This window comes from Colossoma macropomum, unplaced genomic scaffold (assembly GCF_904425465.1).
Source record: "Colossoma macropomum unplaced genomic scaffold, Colossoma_macropomum, whole genome shotgun sequence".
NCBI lineage: Eukaryota > Metazoa > Chordata > Actinopteri > Characiformes > Serrasalmidae > Colossoma > Colossoma macropomum.
Window position 1 is genome coordinate 9,231,437 of NW_023494788.1, and position 20,582 is coordinate 9,252,018.

A 20,582-nucleotide genomic window follows, 5' to 3' on the forward strand; every position below is an offset into this window, starting at 1 on the left:
TATAATTGTGAGATACGCAGTCAGTATTATGAGAAAGTAAGTCATTATTGTAGAAAACTTTCTCATTTTTTATCAATTTATAAGTGGCTATATATTTTTTTCCAGTGGAGGAAACGGGCTTCCAGACTTTAATGAATGTACAGTAGGCCTGTAATTATTTGTAAATAGCTGTGATAAATTGTGATCAATCTCACGTCAGTCCTTTTTATAACCGCTATGATCTGCTGATGCTTCTCAAGTTCCACGTTGTTTTTATGGTTGCTACGGTGACGTGAAAGACGCCTCAACTGTCCAATCGCTGGGCTGCTTATAATTAAAAGCTGATAGCCAATCATAGCGCACAGGAGGCGGGGCTTGTCGGAAAACGGGTGGGGAAAAAAACAACCCTTGCGGACCCGGCGCGCCGGTGCAGCAGCACAAGAACAGCAGTGCTATGGATTTACAGAACAATGCCCAGACAGAAAGCGACCCCGAGTTTTTCTGCCCCTCTGTCCCGACAGACCTGCTATGCAAGCAGAAAGAACAGGAGAAACTGTCGGGTGTTGTGAAAAGCGTCCACCGAAAACTTCGGAGGAAATATATTGAAGGTATGCGGTTAGCCAGCTAACCTTAGCTAGCTTAGTTAGCTTCGGTGTCTGGTTTGGTGAACCGAGGCGAGACTGTCTCAAAAACAACGAAAAGTTGGCACAAAAGCATAAGCAGCACCATTTCGCTCATTCATTGTTCGTCATTTTTGTTGCCACTGAGTTGTCACAGGAAATATTAACGTCAACCAACTGCTCGTTAGGCAGCTAGGTTAGCTAACCTAGCTTCTGCTGTCATTTCTTCACCTCGTTAGCTCGGGCTAGATAGTCAGGGTGATGGAGGTTTAGCTGGCTGGCTTAGACGAGGCTGAAGTTGGCTTCCTATTCGCCAGCTTCTGGTTCGGATTTTCCCGTTCCACCTTAAATAGTGCAGCTGCACCGTTTAAGGTGGAACGACAAAATTCACATTAGCTTCGTCTGACATAGTTGGTTCCTGTTTTTCCCCGAGTTGGCCGACTTCTCGTTTTGAGCTCCAGCATGTTAAATTCACAGCGACTGCATAAAATTAACGTGTAGAACTTTTTATTTAAAGTAGAGAAAATGACTGATGCCTTTATTAAAAGTTCGGAAAAAGGGTGGCTGCTTCAAAATGATGGACTTGCTCAGTTGACAGCTATTGCGCACATAGCTAACTCAACTCACGCTGCCACAATTTGCACATTGTGCAAATTCAGCCTAACTCAGGCAAATTCGCCTGCTGCGTTTTAACAAGTTATGACAGCTCTCTGCAGACAGCAGGACACTAGGTTTCCTTCAGTTTACCAGACAGTTTTCCTCCTAATGGTGGAAAGTAAAGTCTTGTTTTGTTCTATATAATATCACCATTAGTCCTTTCTCAAAGTCTTGTGTGAGGCGACAGAACCTGCACCTTTTACCTTTTTATTTATTTATTTTTTGACATCCTAGTATCTACACCAATAACACACGAGCCCTTACACATTTAGCCAATTGACGTGTGTTGGGTTAGATTGAGAACTTCTTGTAAAGTCTGGAGTTTACAGGTGCTGAAGACTTTCTGGATCTGAGTGAATCTGATTGGTGGCATTCACTTTGAACCGTGGTGAACTGTCACACTTATTCAGGCATCTGTTTGACATGCAAAGGGTAAATGACTTGGGTTAGAAATGTGCCTCTCTGCCCCCAAAATGATTTCAGTTGAGTGGTCCAGGTGATGTCACTGACAGGAAGTAGCTCATGGAAACTAAGAAAACAGAAGTGTTGAGGTTGATGGCAGTTTGTTTGTTGTTGTTAAGTTTATACAGGATATAAACAAAAACAGACGTGATGCAGGCATATTATTACTGAAAACTTCTGGTTTAAAATATTGTGTAATAATAAGAGTTTCTATACTCATATGGTTCTGTTTTTATACCCTACTTTTTAACATTTCATAACTCTAGAAAACTTTTCCAGATCTTCCGGCTCGTGGCCTAAGAGCCCAGCACACAGTAGTCCATTCAGTAGGCCCCACGATGGGATAATAAGGAAGGCATGATCTCGTCCGCTGGGCATCGTGACACAATATTCATACTTAGAAGGGCAATGCAGTTTGTTTCAGTCGTGTTGTCTAATTTTCTTCAAATCTGATAAGGCCAGCGTTTTCCACGTGGTCATGGGACAGCTTGCTTGTGCTCACAAGCCCTGCTCAGGTTGTTTTTAAGGCAAAGTTTATTTCTAGATGTGCACAAACAAAGTGCTGTTTTTGTAGCTTACTTAATAAATCAAATACATGTGTGGATTTAGAGAGTGTTTTTTGGGGATTCTGGGTGTCTGTCTCGTCAAATGCAAGTTTAAGTACTATGACACATCAGCTGTGGATAAGTGCTGACATGCAAAAGTAGGTAAAAATTTTACTTTAATTTGACGCAGTGTAACCTGTTTGCTGTGATCAAGCTTTTTACAATAATGTTATACTACTGTAATGAACTTAATATATGTTGCCTTAAAGGGAAATTCCACCAGTGTTTCAAAATTCAGTTGCTAAGATTTATTGCAGAGAAACTTGCAGACTCAGATTTCTTTACAGTGGTGGTGATAGGAACCAGAGTTTTTCTACAACGCAAATGTAGCCATTATATTTACTCTCTAAAACGACCAGTGATCCTACAAGCCTCTGAGTTTTTATATGTAATGTTCATAATGGTAAAATAGCAGTAAATCTGAAAAAAAACGAACAAGTTTTCGTTTGGCCTTACCTTTCTCTGCATGCCTCTTTGCAATGATTTCCAAATACTTTTTGGGCCAAAATTTTATCTGAAAACTATCATGAAAAATGTATCGGGCATCAGGCAGCATATTCATAATCACTGTAATAACAGTCTGTGAGGGAGCGTTTTGAGGGATATTAAATGCTTCAGACGTCTGGTATCTATCACTGTGAACAATTCTGGCTCGGTAAGTTTCTCTAGAACAGAACATTTCGCATCAAAATTTGTTTACATCTTAACAAATTTTGAAACATTGGTGGAATTCCCCTTTAAATGTAAATTAATGATAACGTTGATGTTTATTTAGATGGCGATATCGCCAGCGTTACATTACATAAGCGCTGTTACTTTTTTATAGATTTTTGCTGTCTGTCAGTACCTCAGTGATACATCAGTATGAAAATTCTGAGCCAGTTAGCTGATTTGCTCTAAACATAATTACCATAGCTTTTCCACACTTTGAAGTGTCGGGCCCAGAAGCAGTCCTTTCTACCCAGGACCCAGATGTTGAAATAAATCAATTGCTGTACACTTACACTTGTAACTGGTGTGAGTTTAAATTGAAAAAAAATCTAACAGAATAAAAAGACTTTAAACGCTGAGTTGGTGGAAAAAGAAAAAGCCTTCAGCCTTTATTAAAGCATAGCTCAAAGCATCAGGAGTTGAAAAGTTTCACTCTATATGTCGGTCATATTTTAATGTTGAACCATTTCCATTTTCAAGTTATTATCTGCTGATGTTTGTTATCAAGCCTCTCTATTTAACTGAATGTACCCATAATTGCTGTCTGCTTGGATGCAGTGGGCGACTTTGAGAAGATATGGCGTGAACACTGTGAGGATGAACAGACTCTCAGTGAATATGCTTTTGCCATGAAGAGTCTTGCTGACAACCACTGGGCCAAGAAGTGTGAAGGAGAGGGCCGCATCGAGTGGTGCCGCAGGTGAGCAATGGCGTGTAATGTACTATTAGCTTAAACAACTTAATATAAGATGTGCTGCACACACAAGCAGCTTCTTAATCCATGAGGTAACCTCAATGAGACGGTAATCTTAAAGTGACATTTTACATCGTACTTTATAATGACTGCTGATTACAGATGCTGTCAATCCAGTAATGGGCCAAATTCCAGCCTGTTGCTGGTGGGTCATCAGTATTATATGAGGAATTCAGCATTAATGTGTGTCACATTTTTGTTTTGTTGTGATTTTTCCTGTATCAGTGTTTGTCAGGAGTACTTCATGGATGGGGGGATGAGAAAGGTGTTGGAGAAGGATGAGAAGGCAGCAACACATGCTGCAGCTTCAAATGGAGCACCTTTAAACGATCAACCAGACTCCTCTTTGCCTAGGTTTGCTACAGTTCTCAGTTACAGAAGTGGGAAATCTCACAACACTATAACTGCAGTTATCTAATGTAATTCTATATTTAGTAATTATGTATACTGTATTATATATGTTTTCTTTTTCTTTTGGCTCAGTTTTAGCTCAAGCTTCCAGTTTGGGAAGATGCGTCTGCTGGATGTAGGTAGTTGTTTCAATCCCTTCTTGAAGTTTGATGAGTTCCTCACAGTAGGAATTGACATAGTGCCTGCGGTTGAGGTATGCATACTCAATAACACTTACTGAATAATGTATTATTTAAAAAGTCCTTACTGATTTCTGGAGTTCTGTAACTATTCTATGTGCTATATGATGCTACCATGCTGTTTCCCACAAGACGTTTTCTGTATATTCGTAACCAGGGTTGGGTAGTAACAGAATACACGTGACAGCAGTATGTAATCAGGATAGAAAAAAGGTAACTGTATTTCGTTACAGTTACAGAAAATTACAGTAATCAGATTACAGGTACCTTATAAAAAAAAAATAATAATACAGGGTGAATACTAACAGGATTACATAGAAAAGCAAACTTGTCGTCTTTGCCCAAAATTCGCTGTTTCATTGATAAATATGTTGCATGAGTCATGTAGATTTAAAGAGTTTTTAATTTAGGGAAAGGGGAGAGGTCGGTCCTGCTGCCTCACAGCAGCAGTTCACATTTTTTTTATGCAGCAAATCTATAGAAATTTTTGCAAGTATTTTATTTTTATTGTCAGAACTGAAATCTGCGGCGTTTTCCCAAACATATCTGAATCAGCCGTTTATCTTCCACAGCACCAGATTCTACAGCGGTGAACTGATCTGCCAGTAAACTCTTAATTCTCGTTTGTTGCTTCGTAAAATTCTACAGTTTGACTGATTATCAAATCTTTAATAATCTTAACCTGACAGGTTTAAATGAACAGTCTGAAACATGAACAGAAAGCGAAATCTCATGAGCTGTAAACTTTAATTTTCACATGTGTGGTTGCTTTCTTTCTTCTGTAGTTTTTTGAATGATGGTGCAAAGTGTAAAAATGTGTAAAAGATGATTATGTGTAACTAAGATGATCAGCTCCCACTTAGTTTTTTTTTTTTATGTGAAATCAATGCTTTTTTAAACTCATAGTACACATTGATCTCTGAGTTGCTGAAACCCCTGAGAGCTGATTAGGGAGCATCTACAAAAAATGGTTATTGAAGTCTGGGCATGAGGCACAAACATGAAACCTGATAAACCAGTACAACCTTTTAGCAGATAGAACAGGAAGGTTGGGCAGGTACAGTTTTAAGACTGACCTCTATTTATGACTATTATTGATGGAGGTGTCTCAAAATAAGATTTCTGCCAGATTGATACTTTGACTTTGGCATGGTAAACAACAGGTTTTAAACAGAGAAGGCAAATAAAGAAAAGTCCCAGGAGAGCAGTATAGTTTTTAGCAATTTTGCATTTGATTTAAGGTAATAGATCATTCTACGGTAATTACTTTTTCCCCTGTGTTTTAGTCTAAGAGCTTTTAGTCTCAGAATATCTATTTTTTTAATTTCCTGTTAAAATCACTTGTTTTCTTCCTGGGGAGCAAAGCTTAATTTATGATCTTCAAGCTTTGAGCATACCTCAAACAAATTATACTGTTTTCATACAAATTTGTCATCTTTATGTTTTAAATATTTCCATATATTGCTTCACCTAGGTTTGGCCTTTTCACTAATTGTGAGATCACTGGCCATTTCTGGGATATATTTAATATCACAAAAATTTAAGTCAATATTTATGTCACCTATAATCTGTCATCCTGATCATAAACAGTGCAATTTTTGTATTTGGTGTGTGTTAAGCTAAATTCTTGTTAAAAAGTCTTGTTGAAATAATTTTTCTCTTTTCTTTATTTAATTATAGTCTTAAATTAAAGAAAAGTAATCCAAAAGTAACAGAAAGTAATCAGATTACATTACTTTAATGTAGTAATTCTTTGAATTAGGTTACAATTACATTTTTAACAGGTAATCAGTAATCTGTAATGGAAAACATTTTTAAAGTAACCTTCCCAGCCCTGTTCAAAACCATACTGTAGATTCACCCATTGTATTTGTGTTTACTCTCTCCATCTCCAGAGTGTGTACAAATGTGACTTCCTCAACCTTCAGCTGCAGCAGCCTCTGCAGCTGGCCACTGATGCGCTCGAAGCTTTCTTACGGCAGCTGCGTGCTCCGATCGATGCGTTGCCGGCGCAGCTATTTCACGTGGTGGTTTTCTCACTGCTCCTGTCATACTTCCCTTCACCGTACCAGCGCTGGCTGTGCTGCAAGAAGGCCCACGAACTGCTGACACTGCATGGTCTCCTCCTTATCATCACGCCGGACTCCTCCCACCAGGGCCGCCACGCGCTCATGATGCGCAGCTGGCGTGTGGCCGTGGAGTCACTGGGCTTTAAGCGCTACAAGTACGTCAAGTTCTCGCATATGCACCTCATCGCCTTTCGCAAAGTTTCCGTCACCACCACAAGCGACCTGGTGAGCCACAACTACCCAGAGATGCTCTACATACCGCAGGACTTCAACATGCTGGAGGACGAGGAGGGCTTCACAGACTGCCGTGAGCCGGCGCGCTCTGATTTTGAGGATGACCAGCTAGCGCGTAGCTTTGCAGAGCTGCCGGACGCTCCTTATGACTCCGACTCTGGCGAGAGCCAAAGCAGCTCAGCACCTTTTCACGAGCTGGAGGACCCCATTCTGCTGCACAGCTGAACCACACTCCTAAATGCCCAGCTTTGCTGCCATACAGCTGCACTGGCAGATTAAAGCTGGGCTGTTTTTTCCCTGCTTTTTTTATGATGCAGTTTGCACAAAGTTTGAAGATGATGTTTACACAGATGACCCCCCAAATGGCACATCTGGTAGGGTAAAAGATGCTGCTCAGCAGTGTCCAGGGGCGAGTCCTATTGTTAGGATTCAGGTTCAAATCGTGTGCCATTTGGGGGTTTATGAGAATGCAACTGGCAGGGTCCCTCTCTCCCCTGTTGCTGGTGATTTTGAGGTAGCATTCTTCATTTATGCGCAAAGCCTTCTCAGATTGTTGGTGATAATGTGCGTTTTACTACATTTTGAATTGATTATGACTAAATTGGGGAGAAAAGACGTTTACACCTGGGTGGTTCTGAATCTTTTATTAGGTGAAAGACACTGTGTTTTACACATTTAAACATATCCATGTGCTGAAAAGAAACTGATAGTAGTTTTGTAGTTGAAAGGGTTTGATTTTGTAAGTAAAGCCGCTGAGTGAGCTCAGGATAAAGGATTTGTGTGCTCTTTCTCAGTCCACTTTTCATACAGTGTCATCTGGACAGGATTTGTCAAAACCTTTTGAAGTAAAATAGACTTTTTGTATTGTAGGCTCAGACATTGTCAGTGGCTAAAATTACAATAGTTTGATTAGTTACCCTAGAGTTTTAGCACTGTTTGATCATTTCATGATAGGTTAGCTGCTGTTGGACGCTGACAGTAGCTTGTACAATTTTAAATCAGTATCTTTGGTATAGATTTGCCAGTGATATTTGTAGCATTTTAGGTGTTCAACAGTATCAACACGTAGGCTATGTGTATTTGGCTTGCTTATGTGACACTGTGACTGTAACTGTTTTCTAATGGATCACTTTCCATGGTACAAATCATGCAAGGTAGTTGTAGTTCATAAGAACAATCTTTGATAAGACTAAGATGGGGGGGGGTGTTTTGCCCCTTTTAGGGCTATTTGAAAGGATGTTGTGCAAGACCTTTCTTATCTTGCGATCAAAAAGACGTAATATTTTTTAGTTGTGAGTAGCTGTGAACTTTTGAAGGTAAGAGTTGTAACCTACAGGCTTCTGTCCTCGACTGGACGCAGATTTAGTTAAGACGACACAGGCTTGCTTTCTGTCCTTTTTGTTGAATGATGATTTGTTACTTTCACTGACGATTTTCAAAGCAAAGGATGATTCTCAAAGACTTATACCAATGTCTTAAAGCTACTTTTTTTGTTATTTACTGTGCGACTGATTTGCATCTCATTCAGCTCTTAGATGCATACATTGAACTTTTGTGGCTAAAACATTAGTTACATATGTTTGGAGAGTACTTTAAACCAAACCTTTCAACTTTTCTGGATGATTAACCTCAATGAGGTTTTTCTTTCATATCTTATTGTGTAATTGTGCCAAGTGCTTTACACTCTCTTTGTATTTCACTGTGAAATAGGCAGTTTCTTTCACTGCAGCAGTTGCACTTGTTTATGAACACAGTCTTTGGAGGCATTGAATAAGAGCCATTTAACAATGGTCTTGCTTTCTCACAAGAATAGCAATAGATCCATAGTTTTAGAGGAATGGTTTAAGGAAAAAAATGAAATTTACACAATTTTCCGCTCAGCCTAGATGTAGTCAATCAGCCCAGACATGTTGGGTGTCCAGATTTTGCTTCTTTAGTTTTAAACTGGAGCTACAAGGCTAATGTTGCTGACCAGCACAAGAGGTCAGTAGACTCCCAGATGTAAATGGATATCCAAAATTTCTCTCAAACCACGTCCAGGAACTGTGCAGACTGGCAGGTGTGGTTCAGGACATTAGTATGACTTACTGTGAACAATTAAAAATGAACAAAGCTTAAGGAAAAAATTTCACAACATTAAAAAAAATTTCACTCTATTTCTGTTGTCTAAAATGGTTGCCTCCAGAATTCAGTTGCATTGTAAAGTTTTGTTCATTTTTATAGTGTACAGTAAGTCACACTGTGTCCTAAACCAGGGGTTCTCAGCCTTTTCCACCCCAAGGCCCACCTGTTTATAACTACAAAGCATAGAGGCCCACAGGGAAACTAAGATCAACTAAAATCAGAAATCCACTTATGTATTTATGGTTTGTTGTGACGTTACCGGCCCATTCCGAATTACCACCTCCTTCTGAGTTCAGGCCTGTGGACCACTAGAGGGTGCTTCACAGTCCACTGGTGGTCCATGGTCTGCAGTCCACAGGTTGAGAAACCCTGTCCTAAACCACATTGACAAGATTTTTCAAAGATCTGTTTTTACAGAAACATTTGGGTGACTATTGGCTTCTAGTGTTTGTTAGCAGTTTAGCACTCTTAAAAAAGAAGGTTCTTCAAGGGTTCTTTAGTTAAGAAAATGGTTCTGTATAGAACCATATGACTGCTCAAAGAACACTTTGCATGATTAAAGGGTTCTTTACATCATGAAATTGTTCTTTGGATTGATGGAGAATGGGTTCCATATTCTATGGGTTCCATATAGCACCAAAAATGTCAAGCTTGTAACAACAGAAGTATCTTTTTTAGTGCCATATAGAACCCTTTCCTACAAGGTTCTATATAGAACCATCTGCAGCACATTCTCCATCAATCTGAAGAACTATTTATTGATGCAAAGAACCATTACATCATGCAATGAGTTCTTTGAGTGTTCATGGTCCTATGTAGAACCATTTTCTGAACTAAAGAACCTTTGAAGAACCATCTTTTTTTAGATGTGTGTAAAGAAGCATAATTTGGACACCAAATATGTCTTGGCTAGTCAACTACATCTGGCATAGTGGGAAATTTGTAAAGTAGATATTTTCCCCAAACCATTCCTTGTTAGACGTTACCACAGGACAATTTCTGACCTGAATGTTTCTTTGACTGTATGACAAAACGTACAAGATACACAGATGATTCAATGGCTCTTATTAATCCATCAAAGGAAAGTGTTTAATTTCTGAAAGCTTTGTTTGAGTGGTTGCATATATTGTTCCAGTCTGACACATTTCTGAGAGCATAAGTCAGTTGTGAGGGTGCCAAAAATACCAGCCCTTCATTGTGGTGTGAGTCATTTTTTATGAAGACGTTGTTTGATGACAGTGGTGAAGGCACACAGTGAAACACTGGTTTGCTTGTTTGATATCGAATCAGATAAACCCTTAAGGTGCCTTTTAGTCCAAACTGTATTTTTGCATCTGAAGAAGGTTGAGAGAATTGTGGTTGTGGTTTGCTGCTTAAGGATGGACAAATCCTGAAATCTTATTAATATCAGAAACCAAACTCAGAACATTTGAAAGAAAATGCTGGCCTTTAACCAGCTGGTGATAAATAACATCACTAAATACTGTCAGCCACTTTAATCACATTAGCAATAGTATTTATAGGCTTTGTGTTTAGTGTGTATTTAGTTCATGAGAACTTTGGACATTTTACAACAACAAAAAGCTTTTTACTGTGCTTTACTTGATGTGTTCATGCATTGTACTGCCTTGTCTTCCCATGGCCCTGATCCACTGTGTGCATGAATAGTTTCTCTTCAGTGTTCGACTTCAAGATTGTTGGTGTGAATTGTCGTACGTTGCTCCTTTTATAATTAAATATAAACGTTGGCTATAGATGCAAAAACATACATTTAAAAAATAAATAAAAATCTGTTTTTCATTTGATCTGACTGTGTTTATCAGTTACGTGGTGCTTGGCTGTTCTTTAAGTCATTGATTTTCAACCAGCAACATATTTCTCTGAACTTAACTGATTCCTGATGTGATTAAATCTGGATAAAGCCTTTTTATCCATCTTTTTAAATTAATTTTTAGTGTTCACCCACCTCCAGTTCCGTAGCCCGCACTTACTGCACAGTTTCATATTTTCTTCACCTTCAGGATCTGTATCAGTGTCTAAATTCACAAACCATAGATCAAATCACGTTTATGTACACAGGTGCAAAAGTGAGTGAAAATCTAAGGTGCGTAGCCCCCTTGTAGTACTTAATATACAAAAAATATAAGTATATATTATATATATATATATATATATATATATATATATATATATAAAATATAAGAAAAAAATATACATATATATATAGACACACACACATACAAATTAGTATACACACATTATTGCAACATTCCAGTGTACAGTTTTTGTACAGTAATATGTTATGAAAAAGTTGTACACATTGCCGTATATGCAGTTTGTGAGCCTGAGGTTGATAAATGAGATGCAGGGTACACAAGGGATAAAATACTGATATGTATTATATATTAATTATATACTAAAATGATATATACATGATACGGGTAGAAGATGGCAATCTACATGTAGAGCAGTAGATCAGTTTTTGTGATCATGATCTTCATAAATACAGGAGGATTGTGATCTGAAATTAGCCGTTACTCAGCTGCTTTCTGAATATGAACTATGGTGTGGAGTTACGGATGATAGATTTCCCTTATTTTTCCATAGATGTACATTTCAGGGCACATCTTCACAAAGCTTTATAAAGTATAAGTGCTGATTTAGGATCCAATTCATGTCTTATTTATAATATGGCTGCAGGTCTATTATATGTATGTCTGGTCTTTTTTCATTGAGGCGTATCATATAAGTGTACAGACACAGAAACTGTTGTTACAACATTTAGCAGTTACAGTAAGCTGGTAACATTAAATGAGTCAAATTTGACAAGAATACATGCAAAAAAAATAAAATGTAGGCAGCACATAATTCAAGGTGAGCATAAAAAGAAAAATTTGATAAAAATAAATATATAATATGGGGATGAGAAAACAAAGAAAAGTGTACCAATTACATTAAAGAGTATTAAGATTATTATTTTTTTATTCAATCAACAATAAATTGCTTTTCTTACACATTAACTCTTTACATGATTTGAGGTGGGGGATTGTACATAATGACTATATTTGAGTGTTATTTTAGAAGATTTGCATTATTATTTATTAATTGAATGGAATACTTGTACTCAATTTTAACTCTTTACATTTTCTTTATCTTCAGAGGTCTACTGATTACAGATCTCAAAGTCCATTAGATTTATTCATTTTCTTGTCAATCAGTCGAGTTCCCATCCATCTTATTTATTTTTTTTAATTAAAATATCTGACCAAATTCATAGCAATGTAAAATGAAAATGCCCAGAAATGTGATAATTTATTTTTTTAATGGGACCACCCATTAATCACCACACAACTCATCTCACATCACCTTTAATTTATTTTCAGAACATGTATTTGTTCAGGTACATTTTTGTTCATCAAGGTACAAACAATGTAAATGTTCCCTCAAAGGTACTACAGTGGTTTTAAGGTCCAATTGTATATCTTAGACAAGCTTTTTTCCCAGGAAAAGTACGTTTTTGTACCTTTTCATAACTTAATGTGTTAAAACAGAACAACAAAAAGCTTGGAGACGAGACGGGGTGTGTGGAGTCAATACAACGTAGAAAATATAGAAAATATAATTTCAGTGGATTATGGTACAGTTATGTTCCCTGACTAAAGGTACTGAGATGTACCCTTGAGGGTACCACCCCAGTGACAAGAGGGGTCCTGCCCCAGTGACAGTACAGTACCTTTATTTCTGAGAGTGTACTTGAGTATGTTGATACTTTCTGACTTTTACTCAAGTATATTTTTGGCTCCATACTTCCACGTTAAACTGAGACAGACACAGAACCCATACTTAAATACAGTTTCTCTGTACTTTGCTTTCCCTGAATATGACTTAAAGGTACAGATTGCATAGTCCACTATGGTAGTCATAAACAAAAATGATAACATGTTCAAAGTAAACTTCAGGTGACATAGTGATCATTTTTTAATAAGGCATGGCCACAAATTAATATATTGAGGCCACAAATTACAATATTGAGGCCACAAGTTACTATTTTGAGGCCACAGATTACAATATTGAGGCAACAAATTAATATACTGAGGTCACGAATTACAATATTGAGGCCACAATTTACTGCTTTGAGGGCACAAACAATATACTGAGGTCACAAATTACAATATTGAGGCCACAATTTACTGTTTTGAGGGCACAAATTAATATATTGAGGTCAGGCATTACTATATTGAGGCCACGAATTACTATATTGAAACCACGAATTACAATATTGAGGCCACAATTTACTGTTTTGAAGGCACAAATTAATATATTGAGGCCACGCATTACAATATTAAGGCCACAATTTACTGTTTTGAGGGCACAAATTAATATATTGAGGCCACGAATTACAATATTGAAGCCACAAATTACTATATTGAAACCACGAATTACAATATTGAGGCCACAATTTACTGTTTTTAGGGCACAAATTAATATATTGAGGTCACGAATTACAATATTGAGGCCACAATTTACTGTTTTGAGGGCACAAATTAATATATTGAGGCCACGAATTACAATATTGAAGCCACGAATTAATATATTGAGGTCACACATTACTTACTACTTGCGCATTACTTATTAAAATTCATTAATTCTTTAAAAATAATCATCGTGTCACCTGAGGGACTGAGGTGAACAGTGAATGAATTAGCTTTGGGTGGCGTTCGCTAAATCGCTGTGCTTTATGTCCCCGCAGGGTTGCCGTAGCTATTTACAGCTCCGGGATAAATGGTGAAGTAAAGTTTTGGAAGTAGTGGAGTTGCTGGTGGTGAATTCGTCGCTCCTTCATAGGAAACACTCGCTCGTGTACTCGATGATTTCCATTTTGAAGTATGACCCTGCTGTCGATGTCTGCCCGAGCCCAGATGGACGCGAGTTTCCTGTCAATTCTCTCCAATTTCAGCACCAGCGAGGGAAAGGCTAATGCTAACGCTAGTTAGCGACTAATGCCGGCAGCGGACTAACATCGCTTTAGCCGAGGACATTAACTACTTTTATTTCTTACTTTGGTCTAAAAGCTTCCCGGAGTTTGTATTCGCATACTTATTGACGGAGAACGAAACAGTTTGAGCGGTTTCGACACTTTTAAAGACTGTTAGAAGCTAACTACAGTTAGCAAATGCTAGCAACTTCCCTGAGTGGCTAGCAGGAAAACAAACTCGTAGTCGTATTATTGCATTCTTTTCACGCTTTTCACCTGCAGAGCTGAGGATGGCTTGACAAATTCTTCTGAAATGAGTTTATGCCGCAGTTACGATGTCACTAAAGTAGACACGAAGTGCTCTGACTTAAGTAAACTTCAGTGTGAAGCAGTTAAGTGTGGTTAAGTGCAGTTATGTGCAGGCTACTTCGTTACTGTGTGAGCCATTCGCTGTATGCAGCGATGACCAGACTAGAGGATGTCAATAGAGGAGTGAGTCTGTGGATGTCCATTCGCTATCTGGGCTACTTGTCCACTCTTAACTTACTTGTGGCCGTATGCCTGGGCCTGTATGTGCGCTGGGAGAGGACTGCACAGCCTGTGCTGCTGGTCATTTTCATTCTGGGCCTGTTTGTCTTGGGCATGGCCAGCATCTTCTACTACTACTTCAGCATGGAGCGGGTCAGTCTCTGTCTCTTCCATCTGTGGTTGGGTTTCCTGCTGGGCTTGCTGTGTTTTCTCAACGGCTCTTCCCTAGACATGGATTTAAAGGAGCAGATCACCTGCTACATGCTGGTGGCCAGTGTGGTGATCAGGACGTTGTGGGCTTTGGTGGAGCGAGTATGTGGCTGCACCAGGCACCGACCTGCTCTGCTGAAGTCTGCTGAGGCTTGGAGCTTACAGGCTTTGCAGTGGCCAGTACCACCCAAGTGGCCCAGGACTCCATGAGCCTGGCTGTGCTGGCGCTGGCCGTCGCTACACTAGTCACAGACTTGCGAATGAAGTCCTACCTGGCTCTTCCCAACCTGATTTGCTTCTCTGTGGTCACTGCAGTCTTCTTTTTTAAGTCTTTAGGGGTAACCACGAACCCCTACGCTTTGGCCTGCTTCCTTAGCCGGCTGGTCTGCGAGCCCCTCCTGGACATCTATTTCAGTGGTCTCTCTGTGACTGAGCGCTGGTCACCCTTTCTGAGGAGAGGAGGGCTGTGGAGGCGCCTCACTCTCCTGCCCCTTCTGGCCATCGAAATAACCTTTCTGGTCCTGTCCGCTTTTAAGATGGGCAATTTGGACCAGTGGTATATTGTGATCCCCAGTTTTTCAGCCTCCAGCATTTTCTGGATCATCTGCCACGTGGTGTTCCTGGTCACTCTGTGGGGTTTTCACAGCAAGCTGAGCGACTGCCAGAGAGCGTGTGTGGTTCAGAGGGCAGAGCTGGGAGCTCTGGACAGGGTGATGGCCTCCAGGGGTATGCGCCACTTCTGCCTCATCTCAAAACGCCTGGTGTTCCTCAGCCTCGTTTCTACAGTCATACTTGGAGCACTATCATGGCAGGTAGGTTTGTGCATGCCCTGCTAAGGATGCACAATAAGGACAAAATACTAGAATTACGATTATGTTGTTACATATTGTGATAGTGATGCACCTTGTGGCGTATTAAATGAGCATTGGTGAACCAGTAATATGACTGGCCTGCATTAAGTTCATTAAAATATTTTACTTTTGTTGCATTATATTAGTACTGTGTCAGAAGAATTGTCACTGTGCACAGTAAAAAAAAACATTTTTGTATTGGGCTAGTTCGTATATCAGCCTTCTGTGATAATGATTAACTAACAATGTATTGTGCAGCCCTACTGCCTGCGTCGTGAAGAACATAAGCTCTGGGTTGCATTTTGTTGTCATTTTTATGATGTTACAGTTTATTAAAGAAACCTAAACTAAAGAAAGGATAGTCAGCTGTCAGAAGATTGTCTTTTTTTGTTTTGTCCCAATTTTTTAAGGTCATTATAACATGATTTTTTATTATTATTTTACCTCTTCCAGCCATCCAACAGTCTGTTCGTTAGTGTGTTTCTGCTGGTCCTGCCTTTGGAGTCACTTGCTCATGGGCTTTTCTACGAATTGGGAAACTGCCTTGGAGGTACATCTGTTGGCTATGCAGTGGTCATTCCTACCAACTACTGCAGGTAGGTAAAATTAATTTTTCTGTCTACATTATTTACTTAAAACCATCAATAACATCATCAGTGACTAAACGTATTTTGACAATTTTCATATTTAATGATGTCAGCTTCTCTCTCTCTCTCTCTCTCTCTCTCTCTCTCTCTTTCTCTCACACTCTCTCTCACACTCTCTCTCTCTCCCCCTCTCCCTAGTCCGGATGGTCAGCCCACCCTGCTGCCTCCAGATCAGGTGCAGGAGTTGAACCTGCGCTCCACAGGCATGCTGAACAGTGTGCAGCGCTTCTTCTCCCACCACATGATTGAGACACACGGCTGTGATTACTCCACCAGCGGACTGATGCTGAGCACAATACAGGCCAAACTCTGCTCTTTCCTAGAGGCCCACACAGCTGACGGCCCACGCTTTGACACCTATGTGCTCTTCTACAGCGGCCACACACACCGCACTGGAGAGTGGGCACTGGCAGGTTAGAGAGAGGGAAACTTTATTAACCTAATCAGGGCCACATATCCAGCCTATATTTATTAATCTATTCCAGCTCCTAAAACACCTGACCCAGGTAACTATCATGCTCCAGGCTTTTATCTTTTTCAGGTGATTTGAAATGACTATGTTCCTCAGAGTACGATCTGATGAATAGAGAATATGTTATGAATTGTTTTCTTTTTCTTATGCCTTTTTGTGCTCTTTAGCTGATTGAAACGTTAGTTTGGATCACATTAGCTGAAATGTCACCTCCTACCAAAATGTGAGTTGTTATGTCAAACAGCACAGCACTAGGGTGCATGTGTAGCTTTATAGCTCAACATGTAAGGAGGATTAGCGGTAAGTACTGTGATTACAGTTCAGCCCAAATGCCTTAATCCCTGACACATATGGAATATTTTCCTGAGGGGAAACTACAATGAGTAAACAAATGAAATGTGAAATGTGACTTAACAGTTGACTAATCATGAATCTAGATAGAACCTTTTCAGAGCACATTAGACAGAGCTGCTGTTTGTTTGGGTTTTTTTTAATTGAAAGACATTTTTTAAAGTGGCTATTTCTACCATTTTAATCTAATCTTTTCCTTTAATGCCGCCATTGAGTTTATTTTGTATGTAAAGAATGTGATCTAACAAAGCTGAAATTCTGAGAAATTTTTTTTTTGGTCAGCCCATTTTTTGTGTTATTGTGTTATTTTGTTTGTTTCACAGACTACCATTTTTTCAAGAAAACACATGAATAGGAATATAAATCACCAAATAGTCATGCTTTATTGGTAGTCTGATGAAACAGATCAGTATTAAGAGGTTACTAATCTAATTTCTCTTTAGAATGAGTTGGCTCGCTCGCTCGGATGAAATCACAGTGCAACCAACTGCCTCATGCATCTTTTATATAGTGATAGAAAACACGGTAACAAACAGAAAGCTCAGGCGCTACGCACTGATATTGATAAAAAAATTTTATTGATTTTTCTTTTGCCAACGGGAAAGTGCCTTAGTGTAAACGGATTTCTTTCCGATACCAGGTCTGTTGGGATCATGTCATTGAGAACCTCTGTCTGATCTGTTTTCCTCCCAGGTGGGGAGGTGCTGCGTCTAAACGAGATCATGCAGCTCTGGAGAGAGAAGAACGCCGGCTACTGCTCTCGCCTCGTTCTAATTCTGGACACTGAGAATTCCCTCCCCTGGGTGAAGGAGGTGCGGAGGGTGAAGGACGTGTATGTAGCCGTACAGGGGGCTACATTATCCAACTCAACGGACCTGGAGATCCAGGATGCCCCTCAGCTTGGAGATTTCACCTTCCAGTGGGTCGACTTCAACTGCAACCCCGACAGCTGTGTTCGCTGGGCCGAGCGAGGGCGAACTGTCATGGCAACGTACGGCCTCTCGAGACACTGGGGCGATTACAGGCTGCACTTGCCTACAGGAAATGATGTGGCTAAGCACTGGAAGATGTATTTCCCCCGTTTGACGTACCCCGTGGTTCAGCTGGTCCACTGGTGCAGTGCTCTGAACCTGTTCTGGCTCTGTGGCATCTGTCTGCACTTTTTGCGAAGGGTCAAACTCAACTGGTTCCCTCCAGCAGTGCTCGACACTGGCCAGGGCTTCAAATTGGTCAGGTCATAGAAATGGACAATGTGGTGTCACTGAAAAGTGTCAGAGCGCAGCAGATTTTAGCACTTGTTGTATCGTTGCTGTCGTACCAAAGTCTCGTAACCCTACTTTTTTGGGGTTTTTTTTTTTAAAAAAAAGCCACCTGTTCTTTATATTGAGTAAACATTTGTTGGAGCAATAAAAATGGTCTAGAATTACTTTAACAAAAACAATGTTAATGTACATTAAAACTAACATTTTTCCTCCTATAAAGTTACTATATTGAGGATATGAGATTTTGTTATGACAGCGATGAAAATTTGTCTGATGACCCTCAGCAATGGCAGCTCTTGGTATCAGTGACCATGGCACCATGATTGTGTTTAATCTCAGGAGTGTAAGGAACCCGTGTGTCAGTTTGTTTGGGTGCGTTTGTGACCGAAATGATCTAAAAATAATAATGAATGAATCAGTAAATTGTTATACAGGCCAATGGTCACTGTCACAAAGGAAATTGTGTCTTCTAAGGCAAAATCACCAGCACTTGAGCAAGGGACGCTAACAGGTTACTATGGGCCACACCAAAAGCAACCGTTTCATATTTTTTTGACTAATCTTGCTGTTACACAGCTCGCAACTACTGCTATTGTTTCTTTTTAACAGTTCATAACCATTTTTAACACTTTTTCAGGGATAGGGTTTAGACATTGAAGTGTTCATTAACACTTGTTTGGTTATAGGTCACTGTGATTTAGGGCTGGCCTGAATAATTTTAAATACTTGAGTATTTATTTGTTACATTGGTAGTCATTTCTCTGTTTAGCTTAAGCACATTTCATCAGAAGAACAATGCTCAGTTCAAGATTTGAGACAAGACACAGGCATGACAAGTTTGGTGAGAATCTCATATATGTATAGTGATCCTTATCTATGTACCACCATGCATCCAATCCACACTTCCTCCGACTCAGCTTCGTCACTTAACTGCTTCAGACAAGAATATCATCTCGTTTTTCTCCTTTTCTGTTCTATTCAAATGATTTTATAGTGGGGGTAAACTTGAAAACACAAACAGCAAATATGTTTGTGACAAAATCACAATCAATCAAGTTTTTAGGGCTGGATCAGAGAAGCATCCTCCACACACAGATAGTTTAGGGCAGGTATTGCTCTCCAACTAGCACACCAATGAGATCATCACATTTTAGTGTATTATTTTCAATATAGAAGAGAATGCTGTAAAAGAAAATGGTAGCGTGTGATTTGACTGGATCTCATGTACAAATGGGAGAAACTCTGGCTTGTATTTTTGTATCTGTTCCTTAAGAGAGACGACTAAAAACACTTCAGATATCGTTTTGAAGAGTCATTTTGAGAACAAAGACTTGTTTGGAAGTATCAGTGAGCATTTCAAGCCTGTAAAACACTGTTCAGGCCAGCCCTAATGTGAATCAGCCTGCATCGTCGCTTCCATACAGTATGACACTCAGCTGTTCACGGTTTACTATTTTCCCTCATTTGAAACAAACTATGGCTTTAAAGTAGATCGTATATATGAAGCATGAGTCACTTCAGGTTATAGGCCACAGGGGTCCTGAATTCAGATCAGTTTTTTAGTAAATGTTGATATTTATATTGAACTATTTTGGTGATGATTTGTTTATTATACTACATAGTATTTTGCCCTTTGTAAATTTTGATATTTATGCTTTACCTCACCAGCAGAGTCCAGCTTTAAATGTAATGTAGTAATACTGTGCTTTTGTATTGACAGTGCAGCACGACCAAACCGAGGTAATGTTAACCAATGTTTTTTTTTTCCATTTGTTAATCAGTACATATCCTAAATCAGGGCTGTCCAATCTTGTCCACAAAGGGTCGATGTGGCTGCAGGTTTTTATTCCAACAATGCAGGAGCTCACGTTATCAATCGCTGAAGACGGAGACTAATTGATTAATCAGGTGAGCTCCAGCTTGTTTGGCATGAAAACCCGCAGCCACACCGGCCCTTTGCGGATAAGATTGGACACCCCTGTCCTAAATACTTTGCACTAGATTGACTGATATGATCTGTTAGATTGCCAGCTTTGCTGAAGTACAAGTACAGTTTTCCAGGTTTTCTGCTTCAATATCGCTGTTCAGGAAGGTTCTCTGTAGAAAATCCTGTCTAGTCCTGAACTACACTTCTGATCAGTGTGCAAAAAACGGACATGTATGTTAATCAGTACAATAATTACCCCCTCCCCTCCAAAAAGTGCCTTGTAGCTTCACTGAGAGGCCTTATTGTCTGAAAATGATTGGTGTTGAGGTGTGTGAGGCTGGTTTAAACTGTTGGCTGACATTAACAGGGCACAGTCATATGCAAGCCATGTGAACTGTAGTGGGTACTGTGGTGTTTACAGTTTACTCACATGCATGAAAACTTTACTGAGAATAGTTTTCCCAGAATAAAAGAACACTCCTTTCTCTGCAACTCAGTCTGTTATTTAACATATGCAAAGTAGTAAAAAAATGAACAACAACGAGTTCCAACCG

At 39.5% G+C, this 20,582-nt stretch overlaps 2 protein-coding genes across 3 annotated transcripts; both read left to right on the forward strand.

The window, feature by feature from the left end:
- Nucleotides 1–381: 381 nt before the first annotated feature.
- On the forward strand, nucleotides 382–9,255 carry bmt2 (base methyltransferase of 25S rRNA 2 homolog). 2 transcript variants are annotated; one of them, XM_036568279.1, is made up of 5 exons: nucleotides 382–587; nucleotides 3,593–3,734; nucleotides 4,014–4,142; nucleotides 4,272–4,392; nucleotides 6,274–9,255. In XM_036568279.1, the coding sequence occupies exons 1-5, from the start codon at nucleotides 434–436 to the stop codon at nucleotides 6,904–6,906; spliced, it is 1,179 nt and encodes a 392-aa protein (XP_036424172.1). In that variant the 5' UTR covers nucleotides 382–433; the 3' UTR covers nucleotides 6,907–9,255. The 2 variants fall into 2 exon arrangements, with proteins under 2 accessions (XP_036424172.1, XP_036424173.1); XM_036568280.1 differs by lacking the exon at nucleotides 382–587 and adding an exon at nucleotides 1,399–2,421.
- Nucleotides 9,256–13,554: 4,299 nt separating this feature from the next.
- tmem168b (transmembrane protein 168b) lies at nucleotides 13,555–20,520 on the forward strand. The gene is given in 5 exon segments (XM_036568281.1): nucleotides 13,555–14,666; nucleotides 14,669–15,330; nucleotides 15,823–15,965; nucleotides 16,155–16,429; nucleotides 17,533–20,520. Coding segments are annotated over 5 exon segments (2,100 nt in total). The 5' UTR covers nucleotides 13,555–14,194; the 3' UTR covers nucleotides 18,081–20,520.
- Nucleotides 20,521–20,582: the final 62 nt, after the last annotated feature.